The 16,058-nt window shown below is 37.7% G+C and overlaps 1 protein-coding gene across 3 annotated transcripts in view; it reads left to right on the forward strand.

Moving 5' to 3' along the window:
- Nucleotides 1-254: 254 nt before the first annotated feature.
- LOC103596891 (polycomb protein SCMH1) overlaps nt 255-16,058 on the forward strand; it is a 32,227-nt gene continuing 16,423 nt past the window's right edge. For all 3 annotated transcript variants that reach the window (XM_008580653.1, XM_008580655.1, XM_008580654.1), the window contains exons 1-2: nt 255-575; nt 4,850-4,976. In XM_008580653.1, the coding sequence (XP_008578875.1) occupies nt 324-575; nt 4,850-4,976 (379 nt within the window). In that variant the 5' untranslated portion in view covers nt 255-323. The remainder of the gene's footprint in view (nt 576-4,849; nt 4,977-16,058) is intronic.

Genomic DNA, 16,058 nt, shown 5'->3' on the forward strand with positions numbered 1-16,058 from the left:
AAAAAAAAAAAAAAAAAAATAAATTACCCCCAAAAAACCACACACAAAAAAAAAAAAGGCCGGGGGGTGGGGGGTGGGGAAGAAGATATAACTACTATACTTTTTTTTGAAGTTGTTACAACAAGCAAACGGAAAGGACATTCTTGGGGGGGAGGGGAGAGAGGGAGGAGGGCGGGAGGTGTCGGTGAAGGGCCATAATAATCATATACATTGTATATTGACAAAATAAAAATTAAAAAAAAAAAACTACCTGAGCAGAAGTGGCAAGTCCTTTTTTTACTTCTCGCTGGGATGGGAATATATGAGTAGGAGGGGGTGATAAAATGAGTCTTTCTCTTGCAGTTGTGATTCCAAAGAATCCCTACCCTGCGTCTGATGTGAACACTGAGAAGCCCAGCATCCACAGCAGCACCAAAACTGTCTTGGAGCATCAACCAGGACAGAGGGGTCGTAAACCAGGAAAGAAGCGGGGCCGGACACCCAAGACCCTAATTCCCCATCCCATCTCTACCCCATCCAAGTCAGCTGAACCTTTGAAATTCCCAAAGAAGAGGGGTCCCAAACCTGGCAGTAAGGTAGGTAAAAATGTGGGTTTCCCATAAAGGGATAAGGGGCTATAACAGGGTAATTCATCCATGTCCATCTGCCTTGGAAAGGGGCATATCTGGCCTTATTCTCCACCTTGTGTATACTTTTAAGAGGAATCTCCTAGATTATCATCCCTACTTAACTACTTACTTGGGAGTTGGTAATATTAGAGATAGGATGGTGGGGATAACAAGGAAATTCTGACTTTGACAGTTACTCCCATTCAAGGGGACTCTAGTCTAATGTCTTCCATAAATGGAAGGCCCTGCTTCTTATTAATCTTCATGGAGTAAATGCCCAGCATGTGAACAGAAAGAGCGAATCGACTCTATAAATGTATTTCTTTTGCTATCCCTACTCCTTAAGAAAAATATTGAATACCCACTAAGTGTCAACTCTGTTTTAGATACCATTATATACATATCACATGATCTTTACGAAACTCTAGAAGATAAGTAGTGTTAACATTATTTTATAGTTAAGCCAATTGAGACTTAGAGATGAGAAATGATTTCCCTCAGGTCATAGAACTAGTGAATGGCAAAGACTGTAGTGACTGGTGCCCAAATCTTCTACTTCCAAGGTCACTGCTACCTTACCACATATTCACTCTCACATTTCCTAACGGACATAATGGTTACCTCTAGTGTTGGAAAAGATTGCTGATTTAAACTTCACTGAACAACATTACTGAAAGTACTGCCTCTTAGTCATGGCCAGTTTTTCATGGATATCTTCCCTAGGGAAAGCGCTGATATGAAAAGAAGGTTCTTCAGCAGCTTCTCTAGGGCCCCCTTTAGCACATTACCTCCTCCGCTCACTTCCTAACTATTTCTCCAAATCTCCTTCCTGAACTACAATACTTAAGTTCTGATGTGGAAATGATACCCAGTTATCCCTAGACATTCCATTCCAGTCTCACAAAGTCTTCTCTACAGTTGGTTGGTTGGTTGGTTGATGGATCTGTTTGCTTGTTTTGTCTATTTCTTAGCTCCAGCTGACATCAGTCCTTATGGAATATAAACCCTTCAAGCCCAAGAACCTAATCTTTTTCTTCTCTGTTTCTCCTACAGTGCCTTGTATCTCAGTCTCTTGGTACCTGTTCAGTATATGCAAGATGGGTGGGACAGTGGATGCGTGGGTAGGTAGATAGATGGGTGGATGGTTGGATGATTTTAGTGATGATGTCACCAGTCTCAGTTGTTTCTTATTTATTGGCTTTGAATTTTTTTATCGGTTATGAATATCCATGAGAAACAAAGCTGATTGTCACCCTTGTGCCCATGATGTGAAGGCCAGATTCGTACTGGCAACATACCCATTACCAAAAATTGCATTTGTACCCTGTGTCCCCCACCCAATTATCCCCAACCTCCCTCTCCCTCCCCCTTCTCCCCCACTCCACTTTGTAGCCCAAGGAATGTTCTCTCCCTCTGCAAGTCCAATGTACTACGGTAGTCTTTCTTTCCTTCCTTCTTTCTCGCTTGGCTCCCACATATGAGTGAGTACATGCAGTGTACTCCCTCTGTGCTTTAAATTTTTGATGTCACTTCCTGATCTTCCTGTGTAACACATAATGTTCCTTCTGATCTATTACCACTAACCCCTAACCTGGGTCTGATTCATTTTTGTCTCCATTATTCTCCTCTCATTCTGATGTTGTAGAAGAGAGGCTGAAATTACTAAAGATTCCAAAGCCAGAGAAGCCATGGTTTGGATGATGTGAATACATCTTGAGGACAGTCAAAAGGTGGAGAAAACTTATCTGGGTGGCTCTAAAGACAGAACCAGAACCAATAAGGAGAAACTCAAGCAGATAGCTTTATCTCAACATAAAAGGAACAGTTAAAACTATCCCAGAATGGAAATAGTAAACTCTTGTCACTAGAAATTTTTCATCAGGGACTAGGTGACTCTACATAAGTAATGTTTTCAGGGAGAGGGAGGTAGAAGTATTGGATGGATTGTTGAATTAAATGGCCTTTAAGAACCTTCAAAACCTAAAAAGTGTGATTCTATGATTGCCTCTGCCCTGTTTCCTCAGGAGGTCTTGAACACAGTAGCCACTTTCTTTCCAACCCTCTTGGAAACAACCATTTTCGTCTCATCCTGTATTTTATATAGGGAAGTAGAAGTATTAGATGGATTGGATCGTCTCATCCTGTATTTTATATAGGGAGGTAGAAGTATTGGATGGATTCTTTAAGAACCTTCAAAACCTAAAAAGTGTGATTCTATGATTGCCTCTGCTCTGTTTCCTCAGGTGGTCTGGAACACAGTAGCCAGTTTCTTTCCAACCCTCTTGAAAACAACCATTTTCGTCTCATCCTGTATTTTATATAGGGAAGTAGAAGTATTAGATGGATTGGATCGTCTCATCCTGTATTTTATATAGGGAGGTAGGAGTATTGGATTGATCGTTGGATTAAATGGCCTTTAAGAACCTTCAAAACCTAAAAAGTGTGATTCTATGATTGCCTCTGCTCTGTTTCCTCAGGAGGTCTTGAACACAGTAGCCACTTTCTTTCCAACCCTCTTGAAAACAACCATTTTCGTCTCATCCTGTATTTTATATCCTGGCATTTGACTCCTTAATTTCCCTTCCTGTTCTTTTGCCTACTCCTACAAGTATATATGCCTTCCACTTCACCCATAAGCCTTATATTCCTTTTTGAAGCAAAGTAGTCTTGTGACTAGAGCATAGGATTTGAAGCCTGACAGCCTTAGGTTTAGATTTCATCTCCATTTGTTATCACCGATGTGACTTTAGGACTCTGAGCCCTAGTTTTCTCACCTATAAAATGGAGATAAAATAATATATAAATAGATATAATACATGTAAATGCACCCATCTCAGACAGTAATAATGCCTTTCATCTTTCTGTTTTCTTTGGCAATATTCAGGTACCTAACTCACCAGGCTTGTTCCTTCGGGGACCCCATGAAATCCTACCAACTCACTGAAGTTAAACTGGTATTTTCCCTACTTCCCCGACTCATTACTTATTTGGATTTTCACTTTTAGCTATTTTAAAAAAATAAAATAAAATAAAATAAACAAGCAGATATGTCTGTGTCCAGTGTGTGTTTTGAATGCTTCATGCGGGTTTGCATGATTGCTTTCACAGGCAAGGCCATCTTATGTGTATATGTTGGCTGTCATCAGTGCTATCTCTTTAAACAATACACTCCTAGAAGGCAGACAGGTTTATACAGCTCCCAGCACTCACTACATGAGGTATTTAATAAAAAGGGTCTTCTGGATCTCATTGATGCTTGTGTTTTCCTTGCATTCAGAAAGGCTTTTAGAAAACTATTTCTTCAAAAGAGTGTTCTGAAATCTTTTTTCCCCAGAGACTGCCCGGAACAGTATAGGGGAAATATTAGATTTCTCTCAAATCATCTTTATTACTTCCCCCATTGTTGGTGATCTATACCATATGCTTCATGGAAAACATTTATTAACACTTACTAAATGCCAAGTACCATATTAGGAAAGGTTCTCAGAATCAGACCATCAAGGAGCTCCAGGCTAATATGGGACATCAGAATGTACATTGACAAATTCAACAACACAAAGTATAGAGGTAGCATAAAAGAGACAGTAATTAAAGGAAAACTAGAAAAGCTTCCTAAATGAACAGAAATTTGTAAGGTAAAGAAAAGAAGAAAGGGCATTTTATACAGAAGGAACAGCTTATTATTATAAAGGTGTGTACGAGGTAAAACTTCAGGGTTTTTAGAGAAGTAATATAGTTAGAGATTACTATAGTAGAGGGTTTAAGGGAAGGAATGGCAGGTAATGAGCTGAAGAGGGAGGTGGACAGAGGAAAGCAATTTGTAGAGTGAAGAGAAGGGTCATTTCCATTTTTAAAGAGAGAGAAACAAAGTGCAAAGTAATATCAATGGGGATTTAAGCCACAGCATTTTTTTTTTTTTTTTTTGCATTTTGCTTTTGTCTGCCCAACTAATAAAGATCTGGAACTTCAAATGATAATATTGAATCTAGTGTAAAAGACCATACATTAAGCTCTGGCTCTACAAAAGACCAGAATCACATACATAGATTCAGAAAACGTTTACTAAGCATCTCCTGTTTGTATAGTTTGGGGCCAGTTGCTACATAGAAAACAAAGATAAAACACAGCTTCATCCACAAATATATTTTCACTTCATGTGTGAGTTAAATGCTAGGAATAGAGGAATGAGAAGACAAGTTACCTATCTTGGGTAGCAAACTTTTCCCCATCCATTTTGACAGAGGAAACCTCGGACTTTGCTGAACCCACCACCCACCTCACCAACAACCAGCACCCCTGAACCGGATACCAGCACTGTACCCCAAGATGCTGCCACCATCCCCAGCTCAGCCATGCAGGCCCCCACAGGTAAGAGAAGATGACGGGACTAGCTGCAATAAGTCCCAGGCCCCCAGTGTCTGCTCTTTCTCGTCTTGTGCCAGTAATTAGCCCCCTGTCCAGGGGTAAGCATTCCCTGGCCCAGTTTAGAATAATACTCATCCTTCCCAGTCAGGAATGTTCTCTTCTTAGTGATCCTCTCCACCTCCAGAACCCTTCCAGTATTCCAGTAATGCTGGCACAACTCAAATACTTATGTATAAAATTCCTCTGCTGGCACAACTCAAATACTTAAGTATAAAATTCCTTTGATTCTTTTTTTTTTTTTTTTAACTATCATTGATGGTGGCAGACCTTGGTATAATGAGAGTGAACTTGATTTTGGAGATCAACCAATGAATGGTTGATTCAAAGCAAAATCTACTGGCTGAAGTGTTGGATAATCAACCTAGATTATGCCTATCTGTTCCAATTTCATAAACTATAAAGGTAACTCTAAAAGAACTACCCCTTTAGAATAGATATACAGCCTACCAATGAAGTAACTATAAAGAACAATACTCATTTTTTATGTGTTAATTAAAATATATATGTGAGACCTTGCTCTTTTATTCTGCAGACATTCCATCTTCTTCAGAGAAGTCTAAGCAATTGGAATGATTCCCATGGAAGTTAGGGTGATCTTTCTCTTAGGAGTTTAGTATGTCTATCCACATCCTAGCATGTTAGAGCTTGAAGGGAAGGCCCAGCCATGCTTTTCTCTTCAAATAACCTTTAGAAGATGATAGCCTGCCTGTAGCATGTATGTCCAGTTCTAGTCAAAGTCCTATCACACGATTTCTCCAAAGATATCATCTGCACCTAGCTCCTGCCAGTTACTGGGTCTGCTTAGTCCAGGAGTGTCATTAGATTAATGAATAAAGGACTTAGCCCCTGAGCTCCAAGGACAAGAAAGTAAGTACCGATGAGCACATTGGTGAAAATATTGATTACATTTTCCAATTTCATGACATGCCCCCAGATGCCTATATATCCGCTTGGTTTACCCCATATCATTCTAGATACGACTTAGGTGCCTAATGTGTCCTTTCAGCAATACATAGAAGACCCACAGCAGCAGGGGCTTCATGACTATACCTTACTGTTCCTTTTAAATGATGTGAACTGCAACCACTAGGCTAGAATTTCTCCCTTGGCCTGAATCTCTCAGCCTAGGGAAAGTGGGAACATATTCTGAATATCTCTGTCTCCTGTTCATGGTCATGCTATAGCAGTCTTTACTGATCACTGTGTCACCGTGTTTTGACTGGGCCTTGGCTCACTCTGTGTGACCTTGATATCACTTCCCTGTCTGAGCCTCAGTTTACACATCTGTACAATGATAGGATTAGTCCAGATTGTCTTTAAAGTCCCTTCAAATATTAACGGAGCTAACAGATTGAATGCTGTATGCCACACTGTATCCTTTATTACCTACCCTTCATTTTTAAATTGTACACTTTTAAAATTTTTATTTTTCTCATGTTAAACACATGTTCATAGTTTAAAGGAACAAAGTCTATAAGACTTATTACAAAAACAAAACAAACAGCCCCTCCCTGCCTCTGTCAATAACTTTTCCCCAGAGGCATCACTTTCAATTCAACTTACTTTTTTCTTTACCTTCATGTATCTAAATAGCATGTTTATATTGCTATACTTTTTAGCTTTAGACATTTTTCTACTGACTACCCACTTTAGAAGGTGAGGATTTAACTCTTAATTTCCTTGCCCCTTACCCCACCCACACATACTTCCCTACCCCAATTCCATGATATCATAATTTTGATTACATCAAAATTCAGTGTTTAGTCATTATAATTAGTTAAATGCTATTCTCAACTAAGCCATGTAGTATATGCTATGATTACTTTTCCTTTGTTACACAACATTTTGTTTTCAGGGGAAATCTTGTTGTTCTCTTCATTATGTCTTTATTTTTCTGTATACTTATTAATTCAACCTTAAACACTCTTCCTACTGTATATATCTCTCTTTATGATCAAGCATATTATATATTCTACTTATGTCATACTCCAGAAGAAATCTTCCCTGGAGCCTTCTGTGTTCCTTTAGATTCTCTTCATGTCTTTTTTCTGTTAGATTCCCAGTTTGCTCTTTCCCATGTCTTTGTTTTCTCAGGTCGATTTTTCTTAGATTTATATCCTTTATGAAACCTGTTTATTCTCTTTGAAGCTTCTCTTCATCCCCAGTATTCTGAAATTTCGCCTTGGATGTATATTTTCACCTACCATACTGGACACTTTCGTTTTATGAAATTTTCTTAAATTCTTTCCTCAATGATTTTCTTCCACTCCTTTTTCTTTCTTCACTCTTTCTGGCATACCTATTGCTAAGATGTTGGACTTCTCAAACTGATATTCTAATATTCATTTCCCTCTTTATTCTTATCCCTGTTCTTTCTGTCTTTTTGTTCAGCTTTCTTCATGTTTTCCTCAACCATATCTTCCAAACTTTATGCTGTGTTTTCCATTTCTGCCAATTTAGTTTTTAAATTTATAATTATTACTCCAGTGTCTTTTTCCAAAGTATATCCAGTGGAAACAGCAGTTCTGAAAAATGATCTGTCTAGAAAGATTTTAAATACATTTAGGAAATTTACTTATGTACACTTACGAAATGCTTAGACTCTATTTCCCCATGCTTGGAGATTTGTATCAGCTATCAAGAGCTCTTTTTTATTCTCTGAATTTTTTTAATAGACTTTATTTTTTAGAGCATTTTTAGGTTCACAGCAAAATTGAGTGGAAGGTACAGAGATTTGCTGTGTACTCCCTGTCCCCACACATGCAGAGCCTCCCACATCATCACTGTCCCCCACCAAAGTGGTACATTTGTTACAATCGATGAACCTGTTTTGACACATCATCACCCAAAGCCCATAGTTTACATTAGGTGTACTCTTGGTGTTTTACATTCTATAGGGTTTTGACAAATGTGTAATGACATGTACCTACCATTATAGTATTATGTAAAATAGTTTCACTGCCCTAAAACCCTCTGTGCTCTACCTGTTCATCCCTCCCTTCCCTTAACCCCTGTTGACCACTGATCTTCTGACTGTCTTCATAGTTGTACCTTTTTCAAAATGTCATATAGTTGGAATAATACAGTATGGAGCCTTTCAGATCAGCTTCTTTCTCTTAGTAATATACATTTAAATTTCTTCCATGTCTTTTCATAGCTTGAAAGCTCATTTCTTTTTAGCACTGAATAATATCCCATTGTCTGGATATACCACAGTTTATTCATTCACCTACTGAAGAACATCTTGGTTGCTTTCAAGTTTTAGCAATTATGAATAAAACTGCTATAAATATCCATGTGCAGGTTTTTGCCTGGATGTAAGTTTTCAGCTTCTTTGGGTAAATACCAAGGAGCACAAACGCTGGATTGAATACTAAGAATATGTTTAGTTTTATAAGAAACCACCAAACTATTGATCAAGTAGCACCAATGTGACTGTACCATTTTGCATTCCCACCAGCAATAAAGGATTGCTCCCCATCCTCATCAGCATTTGGTGGTGGTAGTTTTCTGGGTTTTGGCATTATAGTAGATGTGTAGTAGTATACCACTGTTGTTTTATTTATTTATTTTTAAATTTATTTATTATTATTATTATTATTAATATTCTAAGATTTTGCAGAGCAGTTGGGGGAGAGAGAGGGAGGGAAAAAGGGAGGATGATAGGGTGGGAGGAAGAGGAAGCAGAGGACATGGTCGAGGCCTGTGGCACCCCTCTCATTCTGGCAGGGGAGCCCAGGGGCTTCCAGTGGTGGCTCAGTCATCACTGGGCTGGATGCAGATGTTGCGGGGCATGGCTGAGGCAGTTGGACTCCCACCACCATCCCAGCTCAGGAGCCCAGGGTGCTTCTGGCAAAAGCCTGGTGGTCATTGCTGGGCTGGATGTGGATGTCAGGGGGTCGTGACTGAGGCCCTTGGCCACCCACCACTCTAGCTCAGGAGCCCAGGGCGCTTCCAGTGGCAGCCTGGTGGTCGTCATGGATGCAGACATCAGGGGGGCATGGCTGAGTTCCTTGGGACCCCTGAGGGCTTCTGGTCCTTCTAGGTTTTATAGGTGTTCTTTGGTGGTGGTGTTAGACCTTTAGTAGTTAATATCAGAACTTTGTCTCTGATCTGTGGGTTTTGTTTTTTCTTTAAGTTCTGTGTTGGATTATTCGCTATCCCACCATTTAAATCCTGCACTGGAACTAATCTGTTGTCCTCTGGTTACTTTTAAAACAGGGGAACTTCCAGTGGCAATCAGCACTTGAGCCCTGTGGTTGAGCTAAATCGCCGCTTTGCTGCTGATTCTCTGAGGAAGGCTTTTTGTGCAGCTCGGTTTTTAATCATTGACCTTGTAAGCACTTCCGGGTCTTGTGAAGTCTGATACACTTGGATGGCATAGAAACTCTAGTCTGGGCCTGAGTCTTTTCAGCAACCTGTATCCCCTGCAGTTCTACATTCCTGACCAGTCTTCACTGAGTAGTCCTGTGCTGATTGGAGGGCAGATCAGCTGTCCGTGCTGTGCCCTAGTGTTCCCCCAGTGAGCCAGTCTCCCCCACCCCTCGCACTCCAAACACTTCCCATCACTGGCATCTGAGTGGCTCCTCTTTTCAGCTGTCTGTGGCCCCTCACTCTTCTGTGGGTCCACGGGAACCCTGTTAGTGGTCTTGTTGGCCTGGGGGACCATCAAGGCCCTCTTCTCCCTTGCAGCCTCCAAAAAACTTCATACAACGGGCACAGCAGCAGCTTTCGCCAGCTCTTGCTCCATGTGCTCACCAGGGCCAGCCTTGAAGTTGGGGCTTGAAACGGTTGGAGCGGTCCTTTCTCTCATTGTGGCTTTTCCTGCCTTGATGAACTCTGTAGGTCTCTTCTCTTTCCCTGAGCTCTAGCAGCTCCAGCTTAGCAGGCATTGCTTTTTAATAGTTGTAAATTGGTTGATTGTGGGAGAGATGACGCTGGGTACCATCTATTTCACCATCTTGATTGGAAGTCATTCCATTGTTTTAATTTGAATTTCCCTAATGACATATGATGTTGAGTTTATTTGCCATCTGTATATCTTCTCTGGTAAGGTTTTTTAAACATTTTGTTTTAATGTTTTATTTGTGTTGAATTTTAAGAGTTCTTTGTATATTTTAGATAACAGTTCTTTAGCAGATATGTCTCTTTAAAATATTTTCTCCCAGGCTGTGGCTTCTCTTCTTCTTCTCCTAACAGTGCCTTTCATAAAGAAGTTTTTAATTTTAATGAAGTCCAGCTTATCAATTATTTCTTTCATAGATCATGCTTTTGGTGTTGTATCTAAAGTGTCATTAACCAAACCCAAGGTCATCTAGATTTTCCCCTGTGTTGTCTTCTAACTTTTATAATTTTGCATTTTATGTTTTAGGTCCATTTTGAGTTAATTTTTTTAAAGAATGTAAGATCTGTGTCTAGGTTCATTTTTTTGGCATGTGAATATCTAGTTCCAGCACCATTTGTTGAAAAGACTATTTTCTTCATTGTGTTACCTTTTTGCTCCTTTGTCAAAGATCAATTGAATGTGTGTGTATAATTTTTTTTTTTTTTTTGCAGCTGGCCAATACAGGGATCAAACCCTGGATGTTGGTGTTGTTGGCACCATGCTCTAACCAACAGAGCTAACCAGCCAACCCAATTAATATTTATATGAGTTTATTTCTGGTCTCTCTATTCTGTTCCATTCATCTGTTTGTCTGTTCTTTTGCCAGTACCACACTGTCTTGATTACAGTAGCTTTGTAGTAAGTCTTAAGTCAGGTAGTGTCGATCCTCCAGTTTTGTTCTTACCCTACAATACTGTATTGGCTATTCTGGGTTTTCCATCTATTTATATAAAGTTTAGATTCAGTTTGTTGATATCCACAAAATAATTTTCTGGGATTCGATTCTGGTAGAGATGGTGTTGAATCTCTAGATCAATTCAGAAAGAACCAATGTCTTGACAATACTGAGTCTTTCTATCCACGAACATGGAGAATCCATTTATTTAGTTCTTCTTTGATGTCTCTCATTAGAGTTTTGCAGTTTTCCTCTTATATATCTTATGTATCTTGTTAAATTTATACCTGGTTGTTTTTTTTTTTTTTTTGGTGCTAATATAAGTGATATTGTGTTTTTAATTTCAAATTTCACTTGTTCATTGATGGTATATAGGAAAATAATTGACTGTTTGTATATTAACCTTATATCCTACAACCTTGCTATAATCACTTACCAGTTCCAGAAGTTTTTTTGTCATTTCTTTCAGATTCTCTACATAGAAGATCATGTCATTTGTGAACAAAGAGAGTTTCATTTCTCCTTCCCAATCTGTATCCTTTTTCTTTTCTTTTCTTTTCTTTTCTTCTTTCATTAGCTAGGACTTCCAGTATAATATTGAAAAGGAGTGGTGAGAGGGGACATCTTTGTCTTGTTCCTGACTTTAGTAAGAAAGTCTAGTTTCTCACTGTTAAGTATGATGTTAGCTCCAGGTTTTTTGTAGATGTTATTTATCAAGTTAAAATTCCCCTCTATTCCATGTTTTCTAGAGTTTTTAATCACGAATGTGTGTTGGATATTGTCAAATACTTTTTCTGCATTTATTGATATGATCATGTGATTTTTCTTATTCAGCCTGTTGCTATGATGGATTACATTAATTGATTTTTGAATGTTGAGTCAGCTTTGCATACTTGGGATAAATCCACTTGATCATGATTCATAATTTTTTTTATACATTGTTGGGTGAGATTTGCTAATATTTTGCTAAGGATTTTTACATCTATGTTCATGAGATATATTGGCCTGTAGTTATCTTTTCTTGTTACGTCTTTGTGCAGTTTATGTATTAGAGTAATACCAGCTATGTAGAATGAGTTAGAAAGTATTCCCAATGCTTCTGTCTTCCAAAAGAGACTGTGGAGAATTGGTGTAATTTCTTCCTTAAATGTTTGGTAGAATTCACCAGTGAATCTATCTGGGCCTAGAACTTTCTGTTTTGGAAAGTTATTAATTATTGATTCAATTTCTTTAATAGATATAAGATTCAGATTGTCTATTTCTTCTTGTTTGGGTTTTAGCAGACTGTCTTTCAAGGGATTGGTTAATTTCATCTAGGTTATCAAATTTGGGGACATAGAGTTGTTCATAGTATTCCTTTATTATCCTTTTAATAACCATGGGATCTGTAGTGATGTCCCCCCACCACCACCATTTTTGATATTAGTATTTGTATCATCTCTCTTTTTGTCTTAGCCTGGCTAGAGTCTTATCAATTTTGTCTTTTCAATAAGCAGATTTGGTTTCACTGATTTTCTCTATTGATTTCCTGTTTTCAATTTCATTGATTTCTGCTGTAATTATTATTTATTTTCTTTTCTTTTCTGCTTCCTTTGGATTTAATTTACTCTTTTTTTTTTTTTTTTTTTTTTTTTTTTTTTTTTAGGGGGGAGGCCCGATTTTTGGTTTTTTATTTTTTTTTTTTTTCTTCTTCCTTTTGATTTTATTTTCCCTTTTTTTTTTTTTTTTTTTTTAGGGGGGAGGCCCGATTTTTGGTTTTTTATTTTTTTTTTTTTTCTTCTTCCTTTTGATTTTATTTTCCCTTTTTTTTTTTTTTTTTTTTTAGGGGGGAGGCCCGATTTTTGGTTTTTTATTTTTTTTTTTTTTCTTCTTCCTTTTGATTTTATTTTCCCTTTTTTTTTTTTTTTTTTTTTCTTTCCTTTGGGTTTTTTTTTTCTTTTTTTTTTTTTTTTTTTTTTTTTTTAGCTTTCTAAGGTGGAAGCTCAGATTACTGGTTTTAGATCTTTCTTTTTTTCTAACATATGTGTTCAGTGCTATAAATTTCCCTCTAAGCATTGCTTCTTCTGTATCTCACTAATTTTGATAAGTTTTATTTTCATTTCACTTAGTTCAATATATTTTAAAATTTCTCTTGATATTTCTTCTTTGACCCATGTGTTATTTAGAAGTGTATTGTTTTATGTACATGTATTTTGGGATTTTCTGCCTATCATCCTGTTATTGATTTCTAGTTTAATTCCATTGTGGTCTAAGAGATGACATTGTATGATTTCTATTCTTTTAAATTTGTTAAGGTGCGTTTATGGCCCAGAATGTGATCTTTCTTGGTGAATGGTCCACATGAACTTGAGAAGAATGAGTATTCTGCTGTTATTGGATGAAGTAGTCAATAGATGTCAATTATATTTCGGTTGATTGATGATGCTATTGAGTTCAATTATGTACTTACTGATTTTCTACTTGCTGAATGTATCCATTTCTGATTAAGGAGTGTTGAGATCTCCAACTATAATAGCAAATTCATCTATTTCTCTTTGCAGTTCTATCAGTTTTTGTCTTACATTTACTCTTTTGTTAGGTGCATATACATTAAGAATTGATATGTCTTCTTGAAGAATTGACTTCCTTATAATTATGTAATGCCTCTCTCTTTCCCTGATAATTTTCTTTGCCCTGAAGTCTTCTCTGTCTGAAATTAATATACTCTCCCATTCTCCTTTGATTGGTGTTAGCATGTTATATCTTTCTCCACTCATTTACTATGTGTCTTTACATTTAAAGTTGGTTTCTTGTAGACGACATGTAGTTGAGTGTTGTTTTTTGATCCACTCTGAGAATCTCTCTCTTTTAATTAGTGTATTTAGACCATTGATATTTAAAGTGATTATTTATATAGTTGGATTAGTATCTACCCTATTTGTTACTGTTTTTTATTTGTTGCCCTTTTTTTGGTTCCTATTTTTGTCTTCCACTCTTTTTCTGCCTTTTGTGATTTTAATTGGGCATTTTATATGATTAATTTTCTCTCCTTTGTTAACATAACAATTATATGGGTATTTCTTTTTTGCTTTTTTAGTGCTTACCCTAGAGTTTGCAATATCCATTTATGACTAATGTAAGTCCACTTTCAAATAACATTGTACCACTTCATAGGTAGTATGAGTACCTTATAATTGTAATTCATCTTTTCCATCCCTTGTATGACTGCAATTAATTATTTTGCTTATGCATAGGCATATATATACATACACACACACAAGCACACATGATCAAATATGTTGTTGGTGTTATTATTTTGAGCAAACTCTTATCTGTTAGATCAATTAAGAATAAATCCTACCTCAGTGGGAGGAGGGTCAAAGAATTATGGACCATATTTTTAAAACACCTCAGTCTACTGTCTGGACATAAATTATTTACCTTTCCCCACTTGCAAGATTCCCCATCAAAAGTCTCATTCCTTTATAGCATCAAGCTCAAGGTCCAGGGTCTCATCATCTAAATCAGGTGCAGGTGTACATGAGGCCTCTTAGGAGCAGTCTCTCGGGTATTACCTCCTTCAGTGTGGTTCTTAATCCAAAGACTTGTGAACTAAAGAAACAAGTTGTTTGCTCCCCACATACCCAACAAACAATGGTGGGACAGGCATATAGATACTTCAGTTCAAAAGGGAGAAAAACGGAGGCACACAGCAGTCAGTGGTCTATAGGAATTCTGAAATCCAGCTGGGCATATGTTGCCAAATCCTTAATTAGGTCCAGTATTATTTTGGGGGAGTTGTTTTCTATGGCTCTTGGTTTTGTCCTCTGAATAATCCTTCCTTTTCCATAAGAAAACTGAAATTACCTTCTCAGTCTTCTTCCTGCCTGTAAAAAAAAAATTAGGTGTCCTAAGGATTCTTTCCATTTTGTACCATCTCTGTTCCTTTTAGTACAATCTGGCAAGCTTCTGCCAGAAGATTGTCTTAGAAATTTGAGGGGTTTTCTCCAAATACTGTCAGGAGTGACTTCATTAAACAAAGCCACAACCACAAATCTCTTGAACTTAAGCCTTTCTCTACTTTGGGCTTCCTGTGTAGCTGCTGTGGGACAATACCCTTAACATTCTTAAAAATCCTGCTGTTTAAGAGAAAGAATCTGCAAGGCTTACCCTTAAGATTCTTAGACAGCCTTTTGGTCAGAAAGAGGCTATGAGGCATAGTCTTAGATCTTTCTAACATAATTAAGGATTTTATTGTCTTATTCTGGAGTTGATTTTTGGCACTTTCTTAATTGCTTGCTTCTGAAGAGACTGGAAATGAGATGCAGTTTTATTTGTGAACTCTGCAAGTCTTGTGTATACGTGTACATTTTTTAAAGCTCATCTCTCATCTTGGATTTTATCATCAGTAGTGAGAAGCCAGGTGGCACTTTTATGACTTTGTCTGAAAAACTTCTTAGCCACTTCATTGAGTTCATCAGGTCCATTTCCTATTTCCATGTTATTGTAGGCAATAGTCTTGTCAAAATTTCAATCACTTCCTAGTAAGTGTCTTCTGTCCTCTGTCTTCCAATAATATTTTTCTCACTTATCTTTAAAGCCTCATGAATAGCCTCCTCCAGGACCTTTAGGCTTCCATTAAAACTCTCCTCAAGGCTCTTTCAGTTTCACTGACACTGTTTTTGTGGCCCTCTGTGCTTTCTGTGGCCCAGTTCCAAAGCCAATGCCATGTGTATTAGGCTTTTGTTACTGCAGCACTCCATTTCTGGTATCAGAATCTGTTTCAGTAATCTTTCACTGTGTAATAAACCACCATGAAACTTCATGGTTTAAAACAATGATGTGGGCAGGGCTGGGTGGAGACTGCTTGTTTCTCTTCCATGCCGTGTCAGGTAGGGTGACTTGACTAGGAGTGGAGGATCCACCACATGGCTGACAAGTTGGTTCTGGCTGTTGGTTTCTCTTCACATAGACCTCTCCACAGTGTGTCTTTGCTTCCTCACATATTGTAGTTGGGATTCAAGAATGAGTGTCCCAAGAAACAGGAAGTGGAAACTACCAGTTTCTTAATCTCTGGGCCTAGAAACTGGTACAATGTCATTTCCACCATATTCTATTGGTCAAGTGTGACAGAGATCAATGGGAGGGATAGCTAAGAATTTTGGGGTCATGTTTTAAAACTGACAGTCTTCTCAAGGTTTTATAGTTTTGCCTTTATATTTCACCGTTTAATCCATGTAGAATTTATTTTTAATAATCACCAGAC

This window comes from Galeopterus variegatus, unplaced genomic scaffold (assembly GCF_000696425.1).
Source record: "Galeopterus variegatus unplaced genomic scaffold, G_variegatus-3.0.2 Scaffold2141, whole genome shotgun sequence".
NCBI lineage: Eukaryota > Metazoa > Chordata > Mammalia > Dermoptera > Cynocephalidae > Galeopterus > Galeopterus variegatus.